The sequence below is a fragment of the Neopelma chrysocephalum genome, unplaced genomic scaffold (genome assembly GCF_003984885.1).
Source record: "Neopelma chrysocephalum unplaced genomic scaffold, ASM398488v2 Primary Assembly neopelma1_68, whole genome shotgun sequence".
NCBI lineage: Eukaryota > Metazoa > Chordata > Aves > Passeriformes > Pipridae > Neopelma > Neopelma chrysocephalum.
This window is the reverse complement of record NW_020897727.1, coordinates 5,698,344-5,719,298: the sequence shown is the minus strand read 5'-3', so window position 1 is coordinate 5,719,298 and position 20,955 is coordinate 5,698,344. Positions and strand designations below refer to the sequence as shown.

General features: G+C 52.1%; 2 protein-coding genes across 2 annotated transcripts in view; one reads left to right on the top strand and one right to left on the bottom strand.

Annotated features, from left to right (window-relative positions):
* Positions 1–528: 528 nt before the first annotated feature.
* Positions 529–7,705, top strand: ZNF276 (zinc finger protein 276). Its single transcript, XM_027684919.1, has 10 exons — positions 529–1,600; positions 1,714–1,766; positions 2,402–2,902; positions 3,743–3,821; positions 4,924–5,004; positions 5,313–5,423; positions 5,492–5,567; positions 5,926–6,043; positions 6,283–6,382; positions 7,018–7,705. The coding sequence occupies exons 1-10, from the start codon at positions 1,122–1,124 to the stop codon at positions 7,301–7,303; spliced, it is 1,884 nt and encodes a 627-aa protein (XP_027540720.1). The 5' UTR covers positions 529–1,121; the 3' UTR covers positions 7,304–7,705.
* A 152-nt stretch (positions 7,706–7,857) lies between these two features.
* The window catches only part of FANCA (FA complementation group A), a 32,874-nt gene continuing 19,776 nt past the window's right edge, over positions 7,858–20,955 (bottom strand). Inside the window, exons 25-43 of the mRNA XM_027684908.1 lie at positions 19,807–19,906; positions 18,748–18,947; positions 18,508–18,604; positions 18,101–18,277; positions 16,967–17,040; positions 16,285–16,413; positions 15,764–15,830; positions 15,366–15,532; positions 14,961–15,066; positions 14,277–14,336; positions 13,822–13,926; positions 13,086–13,198; positions 12,218–12,359; positions 11,103–11,165; positions 9,807–9,912; positions 9,364–9,439; positions 8,829–8,970; positions 8,410–8,499; positions 7,858–7,985 (exon numbers count right to left, since the gene is read on the bottom strand). Of these exons, the coding sequence (XP_027540709.1) occupies positions 7,878–7,985; positions 8,410–8,499; positions 8,829–8,970; positions 9,364–9,439; positions 9,807–9,912; positions 11,103–11,165; positions 12,218–12,359; positions 13,086–13,198; positions 13,822–13,926; positions 14,277–14,336; positions 14,961–15,066; positions 15,366–15,532; positions 15,764–15,830; positions 16,285–16,413; positions 16,967–17,040; positions 18,101–18,277; positions 18,508–18,604; positions 18,748–18,947; positions 19,807–19,906 (2,122 nt within the window). The 3' untranslated portion in view covers positions 7,858–7,877. The remainder of the gene's footprint in view (positions 7,986–8,409; positions 8,500–8,828; positions 8,971–9,363; positions 9,440–9,806; positions 9,913–11,102; positions 11,166–12,217; positions 12,360–13,085; positions 13,199–13,821; positions 13,927–14,276; positions 14,337–14,960; positions 15,067–15,365; positions 15,533–15,763; positions 15,831–16,284; positions 16,414–16,966; positions 17,041–18,100; positions 18,278–18,507; positions 18,605–18,747; positions 18,948–19,806; positions 19,907–20,955) is intronic.

The window sequence follows — 20,955 nt, the reverse complement described above, 5'->3', positions numbered from 1 at the left end:
GCCGCCGAGCCCGCCGCACCCCCCGAGCCACCCGCGGCCGCCGCCTGCGCCCCGGAGGCAGGTGAGGCCCGGGCGCGGGAGCGGGGAGCGGGGCGGGGGGAGCGGGGACACGGCCGGCGCCCGTGCCCCGGGACCGGAGCGGCTGCGGGGCCTCCGTCGGGACCAGCTGCGTACCGGGGCGGACTGCGGGGGCCGGGCACGGGCGAGCCCTCGGTGTGGCGGGGCTGCCCCCGCACCGCCGGGGCAGACCCCCGGACCCGGGGCGCGGTGCCGAGCGCGCGGCGGGGAAGAATTTGCCCGTTTGTGCGGAATTTCTTCTCCTATGAAGCACCGAGGGTGCCGGTGCCGGTAACGGCGAGGTAAGGAGGGGTTCGGCAGACGGGGAGGATGAGCGGGGGAACCCCCCGCCATCCCGGAGGACTCGGCCGCTGCCTGCCACGGTTTAGGGGCGACCGGGACCCTCCTGCCATCCCGGTTTATGGGCGACCGGGACCCTCCCGCCATCCCATTTTAGGGTTTGGGGGTGACCGGGACCCTCCCGCCATCCCAGTTTGGGATTTGGGGGTGGCCGATATCCGGGCACATTGCGGCTGGGGCAGGAGATAACTGGGATCTCAAACGGCTCCGTTGGGTGTCTGAATTGGATCAGGCCCGGAAGGAGGCTGTGCCAGGGGTTTTCCTTGTGCTGGCGGACAGTCGGGGTGCAGCAGAGGGATGGAGAGTATTCCACAGGATGGGAATGCCACAGGTCACTGCACTGGAAGACACTTTGCATCCTGCCCCGCTGCGCTGGGTCAGGAGCTGCGTGTCCTCGGCTCCAGGGCACTATCCGGGGGTTGAGGAACGGGACAGCCAGTGCTGGGATGGCCGAGGGACAGGACACCGGCTGTAAATATTTGGGAGATAAACAACAGGAAAGGGGAAGAACTGCTGAGACCGAGGGATGGGATTGGCAGAGCCCCAGGAACACCACAGTGAGGAGGAGGCTCCTCTGCTATGACACTGGGGCCAGAAAGGCTGATTTTGGGTCAGCTGGTGTGGAAAGGGTCAGGGGGAAGGGAGGTCTCTTCCTACTAGGATTTTCTGTGCTTTGCTGAAGGCAGAGCTTTGGAAGCAGCAGGATGAGAGGAAGGGGAACATCCCACGTGTGTGGGTGCTGTCATCCAGTAGGGATGAGGGGAAGGGGAACATCCCAGATGTGTCAGTTCTGTCACCCAGTAGAGATGAGGGGAAGGGGGACATCCTGGATGTGTCGGTGCTGTCCCCCAGCAGTTCGGTCCCTCTCGGCAGGAATCGGCAGAGCCCTGAGCACCGGGTACTGTCGCCTGTGCCACGGGAAGTTCTCCTCCAGGAGCCTGCGCAATGCCTTCGGGAAGGTGCCCGTGGTGGGGGAGAACTCGGAGAAGCAGCGGCGCGTGGACCAGGTGTTCTTCACCGACTTCCAGCGGCTGGTGGGGGTGGCGGTGCGGCAGGACCCGGCGCTGCCGCAGTTCGTCTGCAAGAAATGCCATGCCCAGTTCTACAAGTGCCGCAGCGTCCTCCGCACCTTCATCCAGAGGGTGAACGCCTCGCCCACGGGCCACGCCAGGTCCAAAGGAAAGTAGGTGGCCTTTCTCCCGTCCCGGGAGCAGCGCGGTGCTGCATGGTGCTGCGTGGTGCCACGTGGTCTCTCCATGACCCCCCAGCCCCACTGTGCTGCTCTGGTTTTTGCAGGAGCGGTGCGGCCCTGGCACAGCCGGGCACGGAAGGAGGTGCCTCCTGCCTGGGTGAGTGCCCGCTCCTGGAGCTGCTCCCCTTTTCCTTCTGCCATGCCACCAGCTGGGGTTGATGGGTGATGGGGAATGACCACATGCAGGGCAGGTCTGGTGTCCTTTGACACGGCTGGTTATGGTTCCCCTTCTTCCCTCTGGCCTCCTGGGAGGATCCTCACCTTCCCAAACTGAACCAAACAGGCACAAGCTCACCTGGGTGTGCAAAGAGCAGGTGGAGCGGGTTTGGGTGGCAGTGCCAGGCCTGTTCCAGCCGCTGTTGGACACCGGGGACAATCAGAAATGTACTTTCAGCTGTGAAGTGAAAGATGGAGGGAGGTGGTGGAGTCACCATCCCTGGAGGTCTTTAAGTAGAGACTGGACGTGGCACTCAGTGCTCTGGTCTGGTTGACAAGGTGGTGATGGGTCACAGTTGGACTCAATGATCCTAAAGGTCTTTTCCAATCTCATTGATCCTGGCAGGTGCTGGGTCTGCCCTGCTCCAGCCCACCTGGGTGCAGCCCCTTAGGGTGACTCCCACGTGCCTTCTGGGGCAGCCCTGGGAGGAACAGTTCCACATCCCTGTCCCCTCTGTGTCCCCTGGTGCCAATCACTGTCCCCAGGCCTGACTGTGCTGCTTCTGTCCTGCACAGTTGACCTGATCACATCCAGCCCGCAGTGCCTGCACAGCCTGGTGACATGGGCGCACACCCACGCCGGGAGCTGCCCCTCGGTGCCCGGCCTGCGGAGCGTCCTGTCTTCCGAGTACTGCGGCATCATCCGCGCTGTGTGGGCCTGCGGGGACGGCCACGACTACATCATGGACACGGCCTCGGACTGCAGCACCGTGCTGGTGGACAATGCCCTGGCTGTCAAACGCGAGTGGAGCAAGGGCACGGCACAACAGCGCTTGACTGACAACGGGGCTGGAGCAGACAATGCCGAGGCTGTTCCTGCTCCCAAAGCCCAGCATGCTCCAGTAAGGACAGCTCCTTGCCAGCAGCCCGCGAACAAAGGGACCACGGCGGTGCCACTGGACGTGGAGGACGAGGCGCCGCAGGACAGGGATCCATCTCGCTCAGAGCTGGACAGCGCAGCCTCTGTGCGAGAGCAGGCCCTGCCACAGCCCGTGTCCCCACTGAGCACTGCCACAGGTAAGGGATTTGCCTCCTGATCTCCCTCCTGGCTTCTGGGGAAGGGAAGGGAGCTGGAGATGTGGCCCAGAGAGCGATGGGGGGTGGACCCATTTCTTGGAGACTGCTGCTCCTCAAAGAGGATGGAGATTCATCTGGGAAGTACTGACTGCCTGGAGAATTGGCTCCAACTAGGGATGGGTAGGCTGAGTGTTGCAGAAGGGACAGGGTAATACAGGGTCATACTCCTCTCCCCATGTGCTGCTCCCCCTCTGATGGAGGGGCCTGACCCTGCTGCCATGCTCTTCCTGGGGACACAGTGTGGAGCAGTTGCTGGTTCTTCAGCACCACCTTTGCCAGATGTTTCTTTCTGCCAGACTCCAGGAGCCCCTTCTGTCCCCAAAGGAAAACTTCTGGGTGGGCTTGGACTGAGTGAACATGGGTTTGCTGCTGAACTGCCCCAAACACCACTTTCATAAGTGAGGAATTAACACCTATTTTGAGTTCCAGAAGTGGGGCTGTGTTTAGCTCCAGCATCCACAGGAGATGTCTGCTGCTGGACACAGGAATGGCAGCTGGGACTTGCTTGGGAGTCTTTCAATTATGGGTGTCACGGGGGGAACCAAAAGCTGCTCCTGGGAGCTGCAGGGCCAAGGCTGTCCTGTCCCAGAGCGCAGGGAGAGCCATCTCTGAGCACGCAGACATAGTCTGGTTTAAACAATCATTGATTTATCATGGAGCATGTGTTTCCTTCCCATGGTGTGACCACGCCGAGCACACCCAGAGCAGTCGGTTCCTCCTCGGCAGCCGTGGCTCTGCTGCTTTTCCTTGTAACGCATCATGTTCTCCTTCATTCCCTAGGACAGTTGAGTGGGAAGCAGGTTCTGTCTGCAACGTCGGATGAGCGGGTAAAAGACGAGTTCAGTGACCTTTCTGAGGGGTGAGAGAAGAGTGGGTTTAAAATAGCCTAAATGTCTTCTTTGCCAGTGTGAACTGCCCCAACTCGCAGAGCTCTTTCTCCACCAGCGCCTCGGCCCTGGTGGCCCCTCAGAACCGGTGCTGGAGTGGCAGCTCTGCCACAGCCACCATGGAGCTCCAGGCACTGAGGCTCTGAGCTCCCCTCCTCTGCTGGCAGGGGTTTGCACACACGTGTGCTTCGTGTTTGGTGGCTGCTTCCAGCAGTCCTGGCCCTGTTTCATCCCCTCTCTGATCTGGAGAAGAAGCCGTGCCGGGGGCTCACTTGGTCCGGGTGGCACTGCTCCAGCCCCTCAGCCTCGGAGCAATTCCCATCGTGGCTGGGGCTGCGGGAGAGCAGTGGGAGCTGGAATGCAGGCACGGGGTGGCACGTGGAGAAACCGCCCTGTTTGCTCCCGGGGAGAGCGATTAACTGGGAAGTGGGAGTGGGAGGGAGCTTGGCAGCTCCACAGTCCATGTGAGCAAAGATTTGGCTCAATCCTTCCAACACAAGTATTTGGAGTGGGGCTGTAAATACACCAATCCAGGTGTTCCAAAGGGCCAAGTGCAGAGTGATTCCAGTGTCAGCTGAACTATCAGCTGTCACATTAAAAGTGCCACAACAATTCATTGCCCGTTTCCTGGCTTTGGGAATTAATTGCTTCTTCCATGGCTTAAAATGTGAAAGAAGAAAAAAGAAAACCCCAAACCCATGTGGCTGCTACATTTGAGGGAACACAGAATGACCTGCAGCTTCATTAACCTGTGCCAGACAATTATGTGACATTCTTGCTCCACAAAATTCCTTCTCCCTGTAGAGAAAGCAGAGCCACATCCCTCACCCATGAATAGATCCTTTCAGTAACAGCCATTTTTTTGTTCTCCTGACAGTGGTTCGATTATTCTTGCAGAGATTTAGTCCTAAAAGGACCTGATTTGGGTCTTTGCTCTCTTGGGGAGAGGCCGGGGAGGACACAGAGTGGCTGCCATGCCCCGTGGTGGGAATGGATATGCTGGGAACAGGGAACTGCTGGTGCCCAAGGGCCATCCAGGTGCTGCGTGGGTAAAGGGTGCCTTCTCTCTCTCAGGGACTTCCTGAGTGATGATGAAAGCGAGAAGAGAAACGTGCAATCCTCAGATGACTCCTTTGAGCCTTACCCTGACAAGAAGTAAGGGGCTCTTGGGGTGGGGGTGGGGGGGCTGGTGCTCATCCCCACAGGGCCAGCACATCATTCCTTATGGCTTTGTTCCCTACACATTCCTGTGGGGTCACAGTGGTGCCCCCAAGCCCCACATCAGGCTGAAGCTGGGCCACATCCCTGATCCCCAGGCCCAGCACAGCCATAGCCTGGCTCGTGTACCTGGGGCTGTGTGTGCTCCTGCTTTGCCAGGTTAAGCATCAACCCAGGGGACACTTGGGTGGGAGAACTAAAATCAAGATCAAGTCTTAAACCACTGTCCTGATTCCTTTTTGGAGGGTTTCTGGCAAGAAGAGCGACAGCAAAGAAGCAAAGAAAGTGGAAGAGCCCAAAATAAGGAAGAAGCCGGGGCCTAAGCCAGGCTGGAAAAAAAAAATCAAATGTGAACGGTAAGGAGGCTCTGGGAGGCTGGGCCCCAGCCCCATGCCTGCACTGCCTCACACAGCTCTGCTTCCAGGGAGGAGCTGCCCACCATCTACAAGTGTCCTTACCAGGGCTGCACCGCTGTCTACAGAGGGGCCGATGGCATGAAGGTGAGCTGGGGTCTGCTCCCATCCCAAACCAGTAGCTTCCAGTACTATGGAGTCACTTCCATGTGAGCAGAGGATCCCCAATGGGTTTAATTCCCTGCCTTGCTCTGTGGGAGGTAATGAGCCACTAAAAGCAAGTGGCTGGGAATCCCAGCCTCTTCCAGTCTGCTCTGCCTCTCCCTGCTCCTCCTGTCTTGGTAGGCTGCCATTGGTTCACAGCAGCCCTTGGAACAGATTCCGCTGTGTCTGGCCCCTGCTACCAGGGGTAGATTGGGATGCAAATTCTGGTTTTTCACATAGTGGTCTCTGTTTCTGGGGATCCAAGCTTTTCCCTGTCAGAAGCTCTGTCCTTGCTTTGCAGAAACACATCAAGGAGCACCACGAAGAGGTGCGGGAGAGGCCCTGTCCTCACCCAGGCTGCAACAAGGTGTTCATGATCGACAGGTACCTCCAGCGGCACGTCAAGCTCATCCACACAGGTGTGTCCCAGCAGGGGACAGGGCACAAACACCCAACGCCTCGTGGCACAAGGATTGGAGGTGCCATGGGAGGGCTCTGGGAGGGGGGCAGGACTGCCTGTAAACCTGGAACAACCCCTCATGTGGGGGACGCAAGGCAGGGGAGGAATTCAGACTCCAGCAGGGAGTGTGGGCAGCTGCGTGTGCGGTGCATGTTCCAGGAATTGGCAGATTCCACGACTCTCCTGTTCCCCTTGCAGAGGTACGGAACTATATCTGTGATGAGTGTGGGCAGACCTTCAAGCAACGCAAACACCTCTCAGTCCATCAGATGCGGCACTCGGGAGCGAAGCCCCTGCAGTAAGTGATTCCAGCCCTCCCCTCACAGCAAGAGGATCAGAGGGATCACTGTCCCTCTGGCACAGGAATTCTGGGGTACAAATGCTGCCTGTAGCTGGCAGCATCCTGGCCGAATTGCTTTACATGGAATAAATGAGGGAGGGATGGAACACCTCTCCTATGAGGAAAGGCTGAGAGAGCTGCGGGTATTTGGCTTGGAGAAGAGAAGGCTCCAGAGAGAACTTAAAGCCCCTTCCCGGGCCTAAAGGGGCTCCAAGAGAGCTAGAGAGGGACTTTGGACAAGGGCCTGGAGGAACAGGACGGTGGGGAATGACTTCCCACTGCCAGAGGAGAAATTCTGCCCTGGGAAGGGGGAAGGCCCTGGCACAGGTTGCCCAGAGAAGCTGTGGCTGCCCCATCCCTGGGAGTGTTCAAGGCCAGGTTGGATGGGGCTTGGAACAACCTGGTCTAGTGGAAGGTGTCCCTACCCATGGCAGGGGGTGGGACGAGGTAAGCTTTAAGGTCCCTTCCCACCCAAACCATTCCAGGATTCTGTGATTCAGCGAAATGTCCATCCCCAACACCTGCTCCAGCTCCAGAGATCTCCCTGGCTGAGTGAGTCAGGGTCAGATGCTGAGCCCCCTTTTGCCCTGCAGGTGTGAGATCTGTGGGTTCCAGTGCCGCCAGCGTGCATCCCTCAAGTACCACATGACCAAACACAAGGCCGAGGCGGAGCTGGAGTTCGCCTGTGACCAGTGTGGGAAGCGCTTCGAGAAGGCCCACAACCTTAACGTCCACATGTCCATGGTGCACCCTCTGACCCAGACTCAGGATAAAGCCAAGCCACTGGAGCCAGAGCCCATCCTCCTCCTCACTACTTCAGGGACTCCGGAGAGCCAGGTGGTGAAGCCAGAAGTGACTGTGCAGCAGGAACCCACCTGAGAGGGACGGGGCTCCATTCCCAGCCCAGCCCCGTAGAAACCGTACGGCAGAGTGGAGATTTAAATCTACGTTTTAGTCTCCCAAAGAACTCCATGGAATTAGCTTCAGCTTGCTCAGAAAAGGCTTGTTCTCATGCTGTGACTTCCATGCTCACGTCTGATTCAGCAGTGTTGTACTAAGAGTGTCTAATCCCAGGGGAAGGGACATCGGCAGCGCCCCCTTTGTGTCCCCATCCCCATGCACACATAGAAGCCAAGTTGGCCACAACTGTTCCCTGCCTGCACAGAGGTGCCCTCGGGGCCTCGAGGGGGACAGAGGACAGTGGGACAACTTTAAGCAGACATTTTGTTTTGGAAAAAAAAGAAAAACCACCATAATTATGATTCCCAAAGCAAGTCTAAACTGAAATTTGTAACCTACTTTTTATTGTAACAAGAGCTTCATGGTTACGCTTGTAATAAATTATTTACAAAGTAATTTGAAAAAAAAAAAGGCCTAGGTGAGAAAGGTGGCACCTTGTGTGCCCTGGCAGGTGTGGTTGGGGTGTTGTGCTGTGCCAGTGTCTGCCCCTTGCTCAGAACAGTTCCAGCTCTTCCTCCAGCTCCATAGCCACAGCAGGCCTGGAAAAGTGCAGGAGAGTGGCTCCCAGCTCTGGGTCAAGTTCCTCGCAGGTGGCCAGGAGCTGGGGAGAGGGCAAGGAGCCAGTTTAGACCTCATGCTTCCTCACAGCCAGTTCCAGTAACACCTCAGCATTTTGCTGCCTCTCGGCCAAGCACAAGCAGAGGAGGGGGAAACTTCAGCACCTGCCCTTGGCTGTATTTGATGTTTCCCTCAGACCTAATGGGAATGGCCACGTGAGGGCAGGATTTGTGGGAATGGTGGAGGACATGGCCATGGCACCGGCCGAGCAGCAGGTGTCCTCCCGCACTCAAGCAAGTTAGGGAAGCACGAAGCACTCCCAGGCACCTTAGGGAAGCATGGAGCTTGGCACAGTCAAATCTGCAGCACCACTGCAGGATCAGTGCCGCAGGAAGGCTGCGCAGGCAGCAGCAGCAGCACTCCCAGCTCCCACACGCTGGGAGAAAAGGGAAAACATCTGAACGTACCGGCTGTATGTTCCCAAAGCTCTGGGCGAGGCACTGTGGGATGGCTCCCATCAGGAACCGCCGGGCCACCGAGATCACCTCCAAGGGATCCTGCACAATACAAGAGGACTAAAGAATAGAATCAGTTACAGGAGTTTTTAAGCTGAAAAACGGTAGATTTAGATTGGGTATTAAGAAGAAACTTTTCCCTGTGAGGGTGGTGAGGCCGTGGCACAGGTTGCCCAGAGAAGCTGTGGCTGCCCCATCCCTGGAAGTGTCCAAGGCCAGGTTGGATGGGACTTGGAGCAACCTGGTCTTGTGGTAGGTGTCCCTGCCCCTGGAAGGGGGTGCAACAAGATGGGCTTTGAGGTCCCTTCCCACCCAAACCATTCCAGGATTCTGTATTAAAAGAAAAAAAAGAGAGTCCAAGCTTCACTCACATGCTCTGTGGGGTCTTGATCAGACTGTGGCAGGACCTCCCCTTCCACAAAGAGCCGTAGCAGCTGGATGTACAAGTCGAGTGCTACGAGGAGGAAGGTCGGCTCTCGCTGGAGGAGCTCCCGGGGGAAGCGAGGGGTGAGGCTGGAGGAGTCACACACAGGCTCTGTTAGCTCTGCTTCCATAGGAGACAAACACAGGCACAAGGCAAACACAGCTGCTGCCCTGCCCGTGTCTGGTTTAGAAGTCCCATTTTGTGTAGGGCCACCCCAGGAAGAGAAGGCAGCCACAACACCCCTGTTTGGAGCACAAGGCTGAAGGGAAACTTCTGGAAAAGTTCTTTAGCAAAAGATATGGGGCTCATTAAACACCAATCCTGCCCTGATCGGGTGTTCTCTCCTGCACAGCTCAGGTAAGAGGTAAATATGTGCTCACTGCCAGGCCAGTAGTGCTATCACCTCCACTCCAGCTGCTGTAGGTGCAAACCATCCCCCACATCCCCCCTCAGACCTCCTGCCCAGCCCAGCAGAACTTTACCTGTAGAATGCCACGGGCAGGAGGCGGATGTGACGGTCTGAGGCCGCGTTGCGCAGGACACAGTATTTCCCAGAGTCTGGAAGGACAGAGAGAGGCACTGAGCACCTTCTGTGGCCTCACCTTCTATACTTCTAGAGCAGCACAGGGGCTGCATCATTTCCTTTCAGCCCACAATAAATACTGGTGCTTGGGAGTGGTGACCAGCAAGAGAAGCAAGTTGTCCCCTCAGGTTTTCTCTACCAGGAGGAACAAAACCAAGTTCAGTCATTCCTGATCATCAGCTGGGTCTCCATATGCCGCAGTAGAAACAGGATTCTCTTCTTAGCTTTTACTCAAGTATTTTTTGTGCTGCTTCCTCTCACAGCTACACTCTAACCCAAGCAATGGGCTCACCTGGCCAGCACCAAACCTCACCCTTCCACCCCTTGGGGGACAGGACTCACCTCGCTCTGCTGAATGGAAGAGAAGTGGCCAGGATGTGCCTCTCTCTTCTAGGCACTGTAAGATCTCCAGGGACCATTCCAGAGACGTCTGAAAATCCACTCCTTCCTGCGTGTCAGAAAGGAGAAGTCATTTGTCTTGGTCTTTAGTTGCATCAAAGCAGAGAGGAACCTTCACAAGACTGTACATGAAGTGCTCTGTTAAAGGACATTAAATATTTAGCCCAAGTCATTCTCCTTACTTGGCAGCCTGGATTCCCCTAGGGAATTGGGCAGTGGAGCAAGGCAGTGCCTCTATCGCTAAACCAGGCTACCACAGGGCTCAGCTAAGAAGCATTTGTGAGAGAGGGGGAAGCAGCATCATGGAATGGTTTAGGTTGGAAGGGACCTTAAATATCATCCAGTTCCAGGCCCCTGCCATGGGCAGGGACACCTTCCACTAGACCAGGTTGCTCCAAGTCCCATCCAACCTGGATCAATCAACAATCCACTTCACATCCTGCTCCCACCCCACCATGCTCCCCGGAGCAGGTTTTGTCCCCTCTAACCTTTCTAGTGACAACATATTTTGGGATTATTGTGGGGGTTTTTTTCATTACTCATTTTACTTGGATTAACCTCCCAGCTCTGTCTGCTCAAGATGTTTCTCTCCTCCCTGGCTCTTCCTCCAGACTCTCCCACAGGCAGATTGAGACCAAATGGTTATTTTTGCCTTGAATCTGCTCCCTGATCCAATCTGTGAGGTGACTCCACAAATGGCTGCACTTCAAAGCTGAGGTGACAGCAAAGGGACAGAAACAAGCCTTCACAGGCAGGAGGATGCTCAGGGCAGACAGCAGCTGGAAGTATCCTGTCATCTTTGCTCCTCCACTTAATAGCATTAAATCATTTGGAAACTAATGTTCCTCCTTGTTGGAGACCCCTTCTCCCATGAAGTACCACATTCCAGCCTGAGGAAAAACATCATCTGACAGATGTGAAACGCTGCATAAAAGCTTAGAGAGATATGAGGTTCCTGCGCTACCTGCTTCAGGTCTGAACAAGAAACTGCAAATAGTAAATCATTCAGGAAGAGAAATAAAATTAGTGAAAGGGGAGATAGCGTCAGTGAGAGGAAAACACAGGTTTAATCTGATGGGCACAGAAGGGCTTTCAGCAGGCTTGTCTGGGGTGTTGCTGATCCCTTCCTCCTGGCAGAACAAGCTCCCAGCCTTCCCAGTGCTGGTACAAAGCAGTTTTGGGCAGCAAACCAAACTGATCAGACACATGTCATGGGAATTCCCTTGGGGCTGAACTTACCTTTGGTGCTATTTTGGCTGAGATGAGATCCAGGAGCGAGAAGAACAGCAGGGAAACAAGGAGCTGCAAGGAAAGGAGGTGCCTGTTAGTTGTACCTGCAGTGGTGACTCGGAACTTGGCCTTTCCAATCGGGGAATAACATTTCACCAGGTACATTCCCAGGCTGGACCTTGATGGACTACAAGCAGTGTGTTTGACCTGCTGGGACCCCAATTACCCTCAGCCATTCCACAGTTCTCGCTCGCCCTGGCACTCTCCAGGATTTTGGGGGTAAAAGCTGCTGTTACTTCCTGCATACTAAATGCTGATATCACCTCAATGACAACAGCTTCTGGCTCCAGACCAGTACAAACAGTGGAGGAGTCAATCCCACAGGAAGAGGAGCTACTGCGGTAACTGCTGCCTGGAGCAATAAACCGCCAAACATGAGGTCCAGGTTCTACTTCAGCACTGTTACCTGTGAACCTCTTGACATAGGGACTGTGCCCTAACCCTGACTTTTTCCTGGAAAATCAACAGACAGGACTGCTTGGCAAGAGCTCGGCTTCCTTCTCAGCAGAGCCCTTCAGAGAATTCCCCTCCACTGAGGGTATTGAGCATGGTGAAAGGCAGAGGCATTTCCTTGACCCTCAGGAAATCTGTCCCCGGGATTCTCAGCACAACTTCCCAGAGCCCTTAAAATGCCTGCACTGCTGTCTCACAAACTTCCTGCATCTCCTTAACCTTCCAGCCAAGTTGCCTGAGCTAAAATCCACAGGGACTGCTCTGTTGCTGGAGGGAGAGGGATCCTGGCACAGCATGGATCAAGCTCTCAGCCTCTGCAGAGCCCTCTCCAGCTTCAGTTTTTAATGCTACTGTTGAATAGCCCTCCCTGACTTCAGAGGAGCCAGAGTCTGAGTTAAAAGTTTAAGCTTTGCACAACTTTGCCTTTAGGATAAGAATTTACCAACTGGTAATTTCAGTCACCTTTCATCAATTAACCACCACAAGATTTCCCAACAGGGATTATCAGGGATACAGCACTATCTCAGGACAACTTTTCTCAGTTAAAGACCACCTATTTCTAGTTTTTGGGTGTTGGGAAGAGCAGACACATAAAATGCACCCAGCCTTGCCTGCTCTGCATCAGTCCCCAGCCTCTCCAGTGCCTCTGTCCCTCGTCCACGTGGTGACTGCTGTAGGATGGCACTGTGGAGAAAGGCAGCCAAGAGCCAGGGAGGGTCAGAGAGAGGGAAAACAGCTCCTGAAGAAAGGAATCTGGAAAACAAAACAAGCATGTTATGGGATTGAAGGGAAAAAAGGGGAAAAAATACAGCTGTGAATGAGGAGGAAATCGGGGACTTGGGCAAAGATGCAGGTTTGTGACTGAGACCAAAAAAATAAATTATTCTCTGCATTTTTTCCCTGCAGTTGGATGTTACATGGAGACAGTGTAAGAAAGAAAAACAAGTCTAGTATCAGGCAGAAGAATTCCCAAATCTCTTTTATCAGCAGTTGGACAGGTAGTTAACTCTACACTACAGAAGCATGTGATTATCACCTGCCATAACCTGCAAGGAGATTCTTACATCAATTCTCAGCTTTTGGAGAAAAGCTGCAGGGCACTGACATACAGCATAAAGATAGGTAAAGAGGGAAGTGAACAGCCAGTCAGCAGCTTCAGGAGCCCAGATTCCCCAAATCCAGGGAGTAAAGGGTGTGGCAGCTCCAGGGAATAACTCAACACTGTGCTAAGGCTTTGTCTAACCAGGACTCTGCCTTCCAGCCTCCTCTACAGATTCCCTTTTCCTTATGGGGAAGCACTCTGACCCACATTACACACAGGGCCAGACTAAATAATTATAATGACCCATTTTGAGTTTAAATCCTACAAAAGAGTCTGTGTAGAGCTGTCCTGCAAGGCTCAGCCCACATGAGCATTCCAGGGCTCCCGGGGCTGGTCCCTCCAGGACAGCAGCTCCACACTCCATCCCTCACACACACCTGGTACATGAGGACTGCCAGCCCCTCAGTCTGTCCAGCTCTTCTGCAAGTGGAGCCCCAAAGAGTCTCTTCCACTGAGAGGAAAGTACTGGCTCCAGCCTTGGCCACCACAGCTGGGGACAAAGATGGAAACCAGCAGCATTAGTGGTGGGGTGCTCAGTGGTTGGTTGCAGTCAGGTACAGCCAGGTACTCAAAGAAAGGGGTTTTTTCCCCTCTCTTTAATGAAAAAGTCCAAACTGTGCATAAACACATCAGAAATTTCACACCCTGGAAATGCAGAGGGTCATTTGTGACCATGCTCATACCACAGTACCCTGGAACTCCTTTAGCAGGACCAGTCAGAATGAAAGAACAGTTCCACAGGGGTGATGTCCACACTCACCACATGCAACAAAATGTGTATCCCCGTGTAAAATAGCACACGAGGAGTTACACACAGGACAGAGAAAAAAACCTGGGCATTTTGGTTGCTTGGGATGTAACAACCAGCACCCCATAGTGCATCAGAGACCAAGACAAGCCTCCCAGCTCCCCGGTCTGAAACAGCCCCTGTGGTAACACACAGGGAGCCCAGAGCTGGGTTCAGCGATACCAAGGGCTCAAAAACAACCTGGAATTTTCCAAAGGCATTAAGAGTTTCTGTTAAATGTTACACGCTTAAATAACACTTAAAACAAGTGCTCTGAACTGGTGCTGAATTTCTCCCAGCACTCTTCAACCAAACTGAGAAGTTACCGCTGCAGAGAGGAGCACCAGGGGACATTTGGTTTGACAGGCTGTTAGAGCATCGTTGACCCCCTCTGCTGCCTCCTCACAGTCCAAGCTGGCATTGAGCAGGCCCTGGAAGAGGATAAATGACAGGATGACTCTACACATATGTCTCTGCTGCTTCAAGTCCCTTACTGAACCATGTGAACTAATCAAACTGTAGGGGTCAGCATGGCTCAGCAAAAGAAACACGTGCTCAACAGCTCCTTCCCCCACCAGCTTTACTGCATTGTATTAAAATTCACCTATACCACTACTTCCTCCTGCCACCTCTCCTCATTTTCCTGGATTACTGCTCTTCTTGGAATTACAACCAGGAGTTCTCAAAACAAGGGTACAAAGGGCACACCTCGTGTATCAGGTGTCCTGGGAAGGGAAGCTCTGAGCAGGGACAGTGAGGCAGTGACAAAAGCAGCAGTTACCCTGAAGAAGTGAGCTGTGATGTCGTAGGAGAGCGCGTATCCCCTGGAACAGACATTTTTCTGCAGGAAGACAAGGAAAGGGAAACAAAAAAAAAATAATTCCTTCCCTTTGGAATATGATTTTCTTAGAGCATTTTGAGTGTCTGGCAGAACAGGGCTCAGAAAGCACAGATCACCCTGTGAATCCTGACGGCAGAAACGTGGTTTCTATATAAAGCAACCCCACGACTTGTGCTGCACAGTCCCTGCATCCCTGATCACCACGTGCCTGGGGTGGCAGCAGCAGATGGATTAACAGCCTTGGGATGAATAGACGTTTCTGGCTGTGCCTAATGTGACAGTGCTGGAGAGCCTGGAAAGGCCAGTTGGGATGAATAAATAGAAGTCAGCTCTCTTCAGAGCACAAAGCAGTGTCCTGAGGGACCTGCAAGTCAAGTGACCTTCCCCCAGGAAGCTGCAGGGATGTTTCTGGATGTTTCCTAGAGTATTTTCACAGGAGGATGAGGAGGATCTCACTCTACAGCAAATCAGCTAAAGGCCCTGGCATGACAGAGGGATTGCAGAGGGGCTCATGCTCAGCACCTTCCAGGCCTCCATGGGAAAACTGGGCAGTTTGGCTGCACTCGACCTCCTTATCTAGAGCATTTACCAACAAAGAATTACTGTTTGGCTCACAATACGTACCAGCTCTGAGTTCACAAAATGAAAAAAGTCTTCACAGTCTAACACTGTTTTCCTTCCTTTCCAACGCGTGGTGATCAGAGCAGATGCAGGGAGCCCGACCAGAATCCTTAGGCAGGGAAAAATGAAAAATTCAGGTTACTGTCAAGAAGAGAATCAGCCTCCCCATGAAGATGTGTGGCCTTTGAAATCCAGTCTACTAAGTATAGGGCAACAAATAGCCAAAGACAACACATGCAATCGAGGTGAGTACCAGGGGATAAGTGTCCCTTGCACAATTGTCACCATGACATACAATGTCATTGTCACTTGCTGTGGAATCAGAGGGGAGGACACACTACACACACTGTCCTGCTCTGAGCAGCAGTGTTGGTGGAGTTACTCCCAGCTGCTCAGACCTACACTTGCCTTCTGTGCAGCAGCAGCTCCTGCTGCCTCCACAGCTGCTCTTCCAAAGCAGATCCGTGCTTTCTGTCTCTCAGTCTTCCCTGGAGAATCTCGAACAGGAAGTGTCTCTGGGCAGCCGAGCAGCTGAGACGCAGCTTTTGCCTATAGCTCAGCTCCAGCACCAGCTCCTGAAGAGAGTGTGGGGGGAAACAGTCAGGGCTACACACCAGCCTGCACTCAAACCCTCTTTGTTTCTCTGAAGAAACATGGAGATCAATAAGAAAAACCTCTCTCAATCCCCATCCCACTGCTCACACATGAGAACCAAATGGAGACTCACAAACACCAGGGTGTAAGAGAATACTTTGGTCAAGTTCTAGGATTGAACATCCAGGTAACACATCACAGTCTAAAATCACCTGCAGCCTGCAGAGAATCTCAGGGCTAAGCAACATCTTCGACTGGCCACAGCCACCCAGGTCCAGCCTGAAAAGAAGAGACACATGAGGTCACCAACCCTGTTAGCCTGGGGGACAGCACAGTTCAAATAGTCAGATGCTTCAGATGAACACAGAGTTCAAACATTAATGTGCCTTAAATAAGCTGTAGCTGAGACAGCAGCTCTCCCCTAACCTCCCTCCTCATTTTCCAGCTCCAGCCACTCCCCCAGGGAATTGGTGCTTGTCTGGCCGAACAAATCTGAGTACAAAGTCAACTTAAAAAAAGACAGCCAGACTAGGGCTTCTCTATGGCTGCAGCCCCAGACCTCTGTCACCTAAAGCAAGATGCTTATGCAAAGACTGGTGAGTCACTCAGGGCCACCTCCCAACTCCCACTTCCAGCCAGACCAGAAGGGAACGGCTTCCACAGCCCATGGAAGGGACAAGCTCCCATTCACAGCTTCAAGGTTATTAGAAATGGAAGTCACGATACAGAATACCTTTGTGAGGAATCCAGGAGGGCATTGATAATAACTCCACATGCCTTCTCCAGGTCTCCATCACAGCCACCAGCAGCGGAAGGTGAAGGAAGATACTGTTGATAGATGGCCCAGTAATGGAAATCCTGCCTGAAATGTAAAAAAGGAGGAGATGGGAAATCTATTTTAATGGTGCCCTTTCCTTGATGTAAAAGGAAGCTCACACAGCAAGTGTGATGAATGATGTGTGATCAGACAAAAGCAGCACATAAGCACAGACATGAAGAGTCCTCCAGCAGATTCCACCCATCCCGATGCCAGTCAGCTCTCGGATCCGGAAGTGGGGAGGTTTTGTGCCAAGTTATTTGGAAGGGCTGCACATGCAGGCTATATTGGTGAGCTTCATAGAATCCCAGAATGGTTTGGGTGGGAAGGGACCTTAAAGCTTATCTTGTTCTAGCCCCTGCCATGGGCAGGGACACCTTCCACAGGTTGCTCCAAGCCCTGTCCAACCTGGCCTTCCGTAGGTTAACACACCCCCCCCTCATTCCAGCAGTGCTTAGCTCAGGACAAACCACAGCAGGCAACAGGCATTTGTGTCCTCCAGTAGCTGTTTATTTACTTCCTGGTTTTCAGAGCTTTGCCCTAATTTGGGTGGGAGACTCTTGGACTGTTCCCTTTCCAAGAGCCCCTCTGCACTTACCTTTCCGAAGCAGAGAGAATATCCTTTTCAGGGGACACCTCAAGCTCCATCAGCAGCCACTCTCTGAAAGACAGCTGGGAAAAGCAAGCATTCATTAATGGGGGAGAACAGCAAGGCAAGTCACTTGTGCAGAACAGCCACCTGCTTTCCAACATAAAATGCACCTTCACTTCATCCCCAGACACAATCCCGTGTGGATTGAAAGACATGAAACAGGGGACATCAACCCAAGGAAGTTTTTGTCCTGTTTCTCTTGTAGGAAGTCCAAGCTAAAACCCCATTGGCCTTCAAAAATTCATGGAGAGCCCGTAAAGCCTGTCTCACACACACCTACTCCTTTGACATTTCCAACCACACTCATCACCTGCAAGCCCAGATACCGGAACAAATGTGTGTTATTAGAAATAAAGGCTAAAATGAGCAAAGCACCTCAGTCAGACAGGGTGGTGCAAGCATCAAAGGGAGGTTGTAACACAGAGGTATTTCAGCGTTGCATTTTGAGCAAGCACAAGGAGTCATTCTAGGAACACCACAAACTCCTCTGCACAAAGACAAACTGGTTTTAGAGGAAGTTTAGAGGTTAAAAAAGGAAAGTCTGTCAAATCAGACACACCACAAGGGTGGTACAAAGAGAAGAGCTGAGATGATGACCTGCTTCCAGAAAGGCAGAGCTAAGCAATCCAAGGTGCACAGGGGGCTCATGGGAACATTGATATTTAGACAAAACACCAAAAAAGCAAAGATTTTCAGTTATTTTTCTCACCATCACTTTACAGAGAGCACAGCAGGGAGCCAAGGTGATGGACAGGCCTTTGCTCTACAGTTCTGAGCAGTTTTCTACTGATATGGTATAGCTTGCCAAGCTTCCTGCTTTTCCAAGAAGTAGGACACAAGGTTTTACCTCTAGTTTTCTCTTTCTACCATATCATTACCATCACAATCCACAAATAATACTGAATACACATCCCAGCCCACATGACTCAGCTGCCAGGCCAACTTTTCAGGCATTTAGCTCTTACTTTAAGGCATTAAGCTCTTACAAGAAGCTTTTGATCACCAATAAGGAAATTGCAGAGGGCAGATCTAAAAAATGAGAATTACAGGGTGAATTTAAAGCATGGAAAAGATTTGTACCTGGAATGCTTTTTCCTTTAAGAGCTCTTGGAAGAGTGCTTGCTTCCACAAACACAGACTGGCTCTTCTGTAGTTCAGAGAGGGGCAGGACAGGGAGCTCCAGGTTAGGGCAGTTTTGTCCTCCTCACACAGGACCCCTCGAGCTTCCAAGCTCAGCCGAGGCACAAGGTGCTGCAGCTGGAACAAAGACACAACACCCTGCACGTGGTTGCCACAGAAACAGCCACCTCTGGTTGTGTGGAACTGCCAAACCAGCTGATACACCAAGGGGTAAGAGGGGAGGGTGCAAAGATGTACTTTTATATTGTTTTCTTGGTGTAAATTATATTTGCACAGGGCCCTGCAGCAGAAAATTGGGCTGAGACTGAACTTTCTCATAGAAAACGGCAAAACTTTCTCCCTTTTACCTTTTTAATCAGGCCAGGAGGAATCAAGGCACAAAAATCTTCATGAGAACATGATGAGAACTTGCACATCGCATAAGTTGCTGCTGCAGTGCAAAACCTGAGAGAGAAAAAGAAGGAATTCCATTATCTGGTTAGTTCAATCCCCTCCACACACTCTGGAAATCCTCCATGGGAGCTTTCCCAGCATCCCAAAAACCCTTCAGCTGGGGAAACAAGGAGGTGGTGGATGCACCATCTCACCTCATGCAGAAGGCAAACGACTCTTCTGTCCTGCACATGAGCAAGCAGGTCCAGTACTCAGAGATGGAAAAGGCCTTTTCAGGCACAGGCTGGGAGATCCCAAAATTGGCTTCTACTCCAGGAATTAAAGCTCTCGATTCACTTAAGTGGATCACAAAAGCTGCTAGTCCCAAAATATGAGCATCAGTCAGGGAAGGACCCTGAAACGCAAAATAAATAAAGAACTAAAGAAATTTTGCTTGTGACTTTGTAACACTTCCTTTATAATATTGTAGCATTTTGTCTCATTGTGACATTTCCATTGTAATACTTTAACATTTCATTTCTAACATTGTAATACTTCATCTGTATCATTGTAACATTCCTTTTGTACCAAAATGACCTTTCTCATGGAAAAAGCTCTGAATTAATGAAGCAGCAGAATGTTGCTTCTGCTCACTGACCAATTAGTTGAGCAATATCAATCAAGCTGATGAGACACAACCTGCAGCAGAAGTGGAGGTTTCTGTAACACAGCAACTTAAAGCAGCTCACTGTAAATTCAGAATCTGGGTTTCTCAAGGCTTTTTATCTTCTCTGACAGCTAGTTTGGTCTATCAGCCTTTTACTTCCACCCTTGCAATATCACAGGGTAGAGAAAATAAACCACACCATTCTTTAATAAGGAAATCATGCACTGCTGAAGCCCAGATTTGGGGGGTTTTATTTTATTTTTAAATTTTTACAAGTGAATTATTTGATGTGGAAGTTTAGGAATGAAGCATTTCACTATTTTTCTTTTGCCTCCTTCCTCAACTTGCCTATTTTAGCTTCTGTTAAAATGTATCTAGAATGCATTTACCTTCCACAGTAGTGTTTCTGTAGGAAAACATTCAGCTCACATTCCTGAGGGCAACTCCATACTATTTGACCAAAAATGGGATTATTTTTGGAAGCCTGGAGGCCAGTGAAGTCCCTTCACAGTGCAGCCTAGACAGGTCCATGCCCCCCAGCCCAGGAAATGGATTAGGATAGTCCTCAGCACACTATAACCATAGGATCCCTGGTTGGAAAACTGACCTGATGAAAAATGAGCTGGCAGAGCCTGGCCAGAAGTGCAGGTAAGAGATTCCTGTGTCCACACATCATCTTCACCAACAAGGAGAGGCATGGGCCCTGCCTGCAGAAGGAGAAACCGCAGACTTATTTTATTTATCCCCGATGCAGGAAGAGGTGATTAAAAATGCTTAAACACCCTGGAGCTGAGCCATTCTTGTCTGTAAATACACCACAATTATCATTCCCTTCACAGGCTCGAAGGAAGGGGCACTTTTGTGGTACCTGAGCAGAGAACCCCTACAGACATGACCCTCACCAGTGTCCTGCCTCACATACTTGATGATATCCCAAATACTTGTTGTCATCTCAGAAGGCCAAAGTGGCCTCTGAGGTGACAACAAGGGGAGGAGGAGCTGCCTGGGGCACAGCCCCAACACAAGGTAAAGAGAGGCAGAGCAATAAATGGGATCAAAAACAAAGCAAAAAGGAGTTGGTATCACAAGGTCCTGCTACAAAGCAGATGAAGGGAGGGAGGGACTTTTCCACTCAGCTCACAGAAAAACCCATCCTCGAGGAGATCGGGTGGGAGTTGGGTTAGAGACGATTTCCTGGGACTCTTGTTTATCACAGCCACTTCCCAGCACAGGTTTTTAGCACTGATTCATCTGCTCCAGGGCAAAGCACTGTAAGAGAGGGAAGGATGCTCTGGTTGCCAGAGCACGCTGCCCTCCGGAGAGCAGCCCCAGCTGGGAGCCCAGCCAGCTCCTCAGCACGCTGCTGTTTTCCAACAAAGTGATTTTCCACTGACATGTTGCCCATAATGTTTACAGACTCTGCTACATCATGAAGAACGTGGTTATCAACAGTTCTTCCAGGGGCAGAGCAGTGCTGCCTCTCCCTCCTCAGCCAGGCCAGAATCAAATGAGTCCCTGCCAGGGGGAAGTAATTCCAGGACAAAAAGGATTTGCTTCGTTGCCATCCCCCACCACTGAGCTGCAAACAACTGCACCATCACATCGTGTTTGTGAGGAGTGTTTAAACCTTGTCACACAGCACAAAACAGAGCAAAGGCCACTTTTCTGCAGGGATCAGTAACAACAGAGGAGAAACATGTTTTATTTACACAAAATACTTCAAAGTACATAAATTCTCAGAGCGCAGAAGCTCTGA

Coding starts and splice junctions, on each gene's coding strand:
- ZNF276 (XM_027684919.1), top strand. CDS start 1,122: ATGAGAGGAAGGGGAACATCCCACGTGTGTGGGTGCTGTCATCCAGTA. Junction 1,767..2,401: donor AGGAGGTGCCTCCTGCCTGG/GTGAGTGCCCGC, acceptor TGTCCTGCACAG/TTGACCTGATCACATCCAGC. Junction 2,903..3,742: donor CCCACTGAGCACTGCCACAG/GTAAGGGATTTG, acceptor TTCATTCCCTAG/GACAGTTGAGTGGGAAGCAG.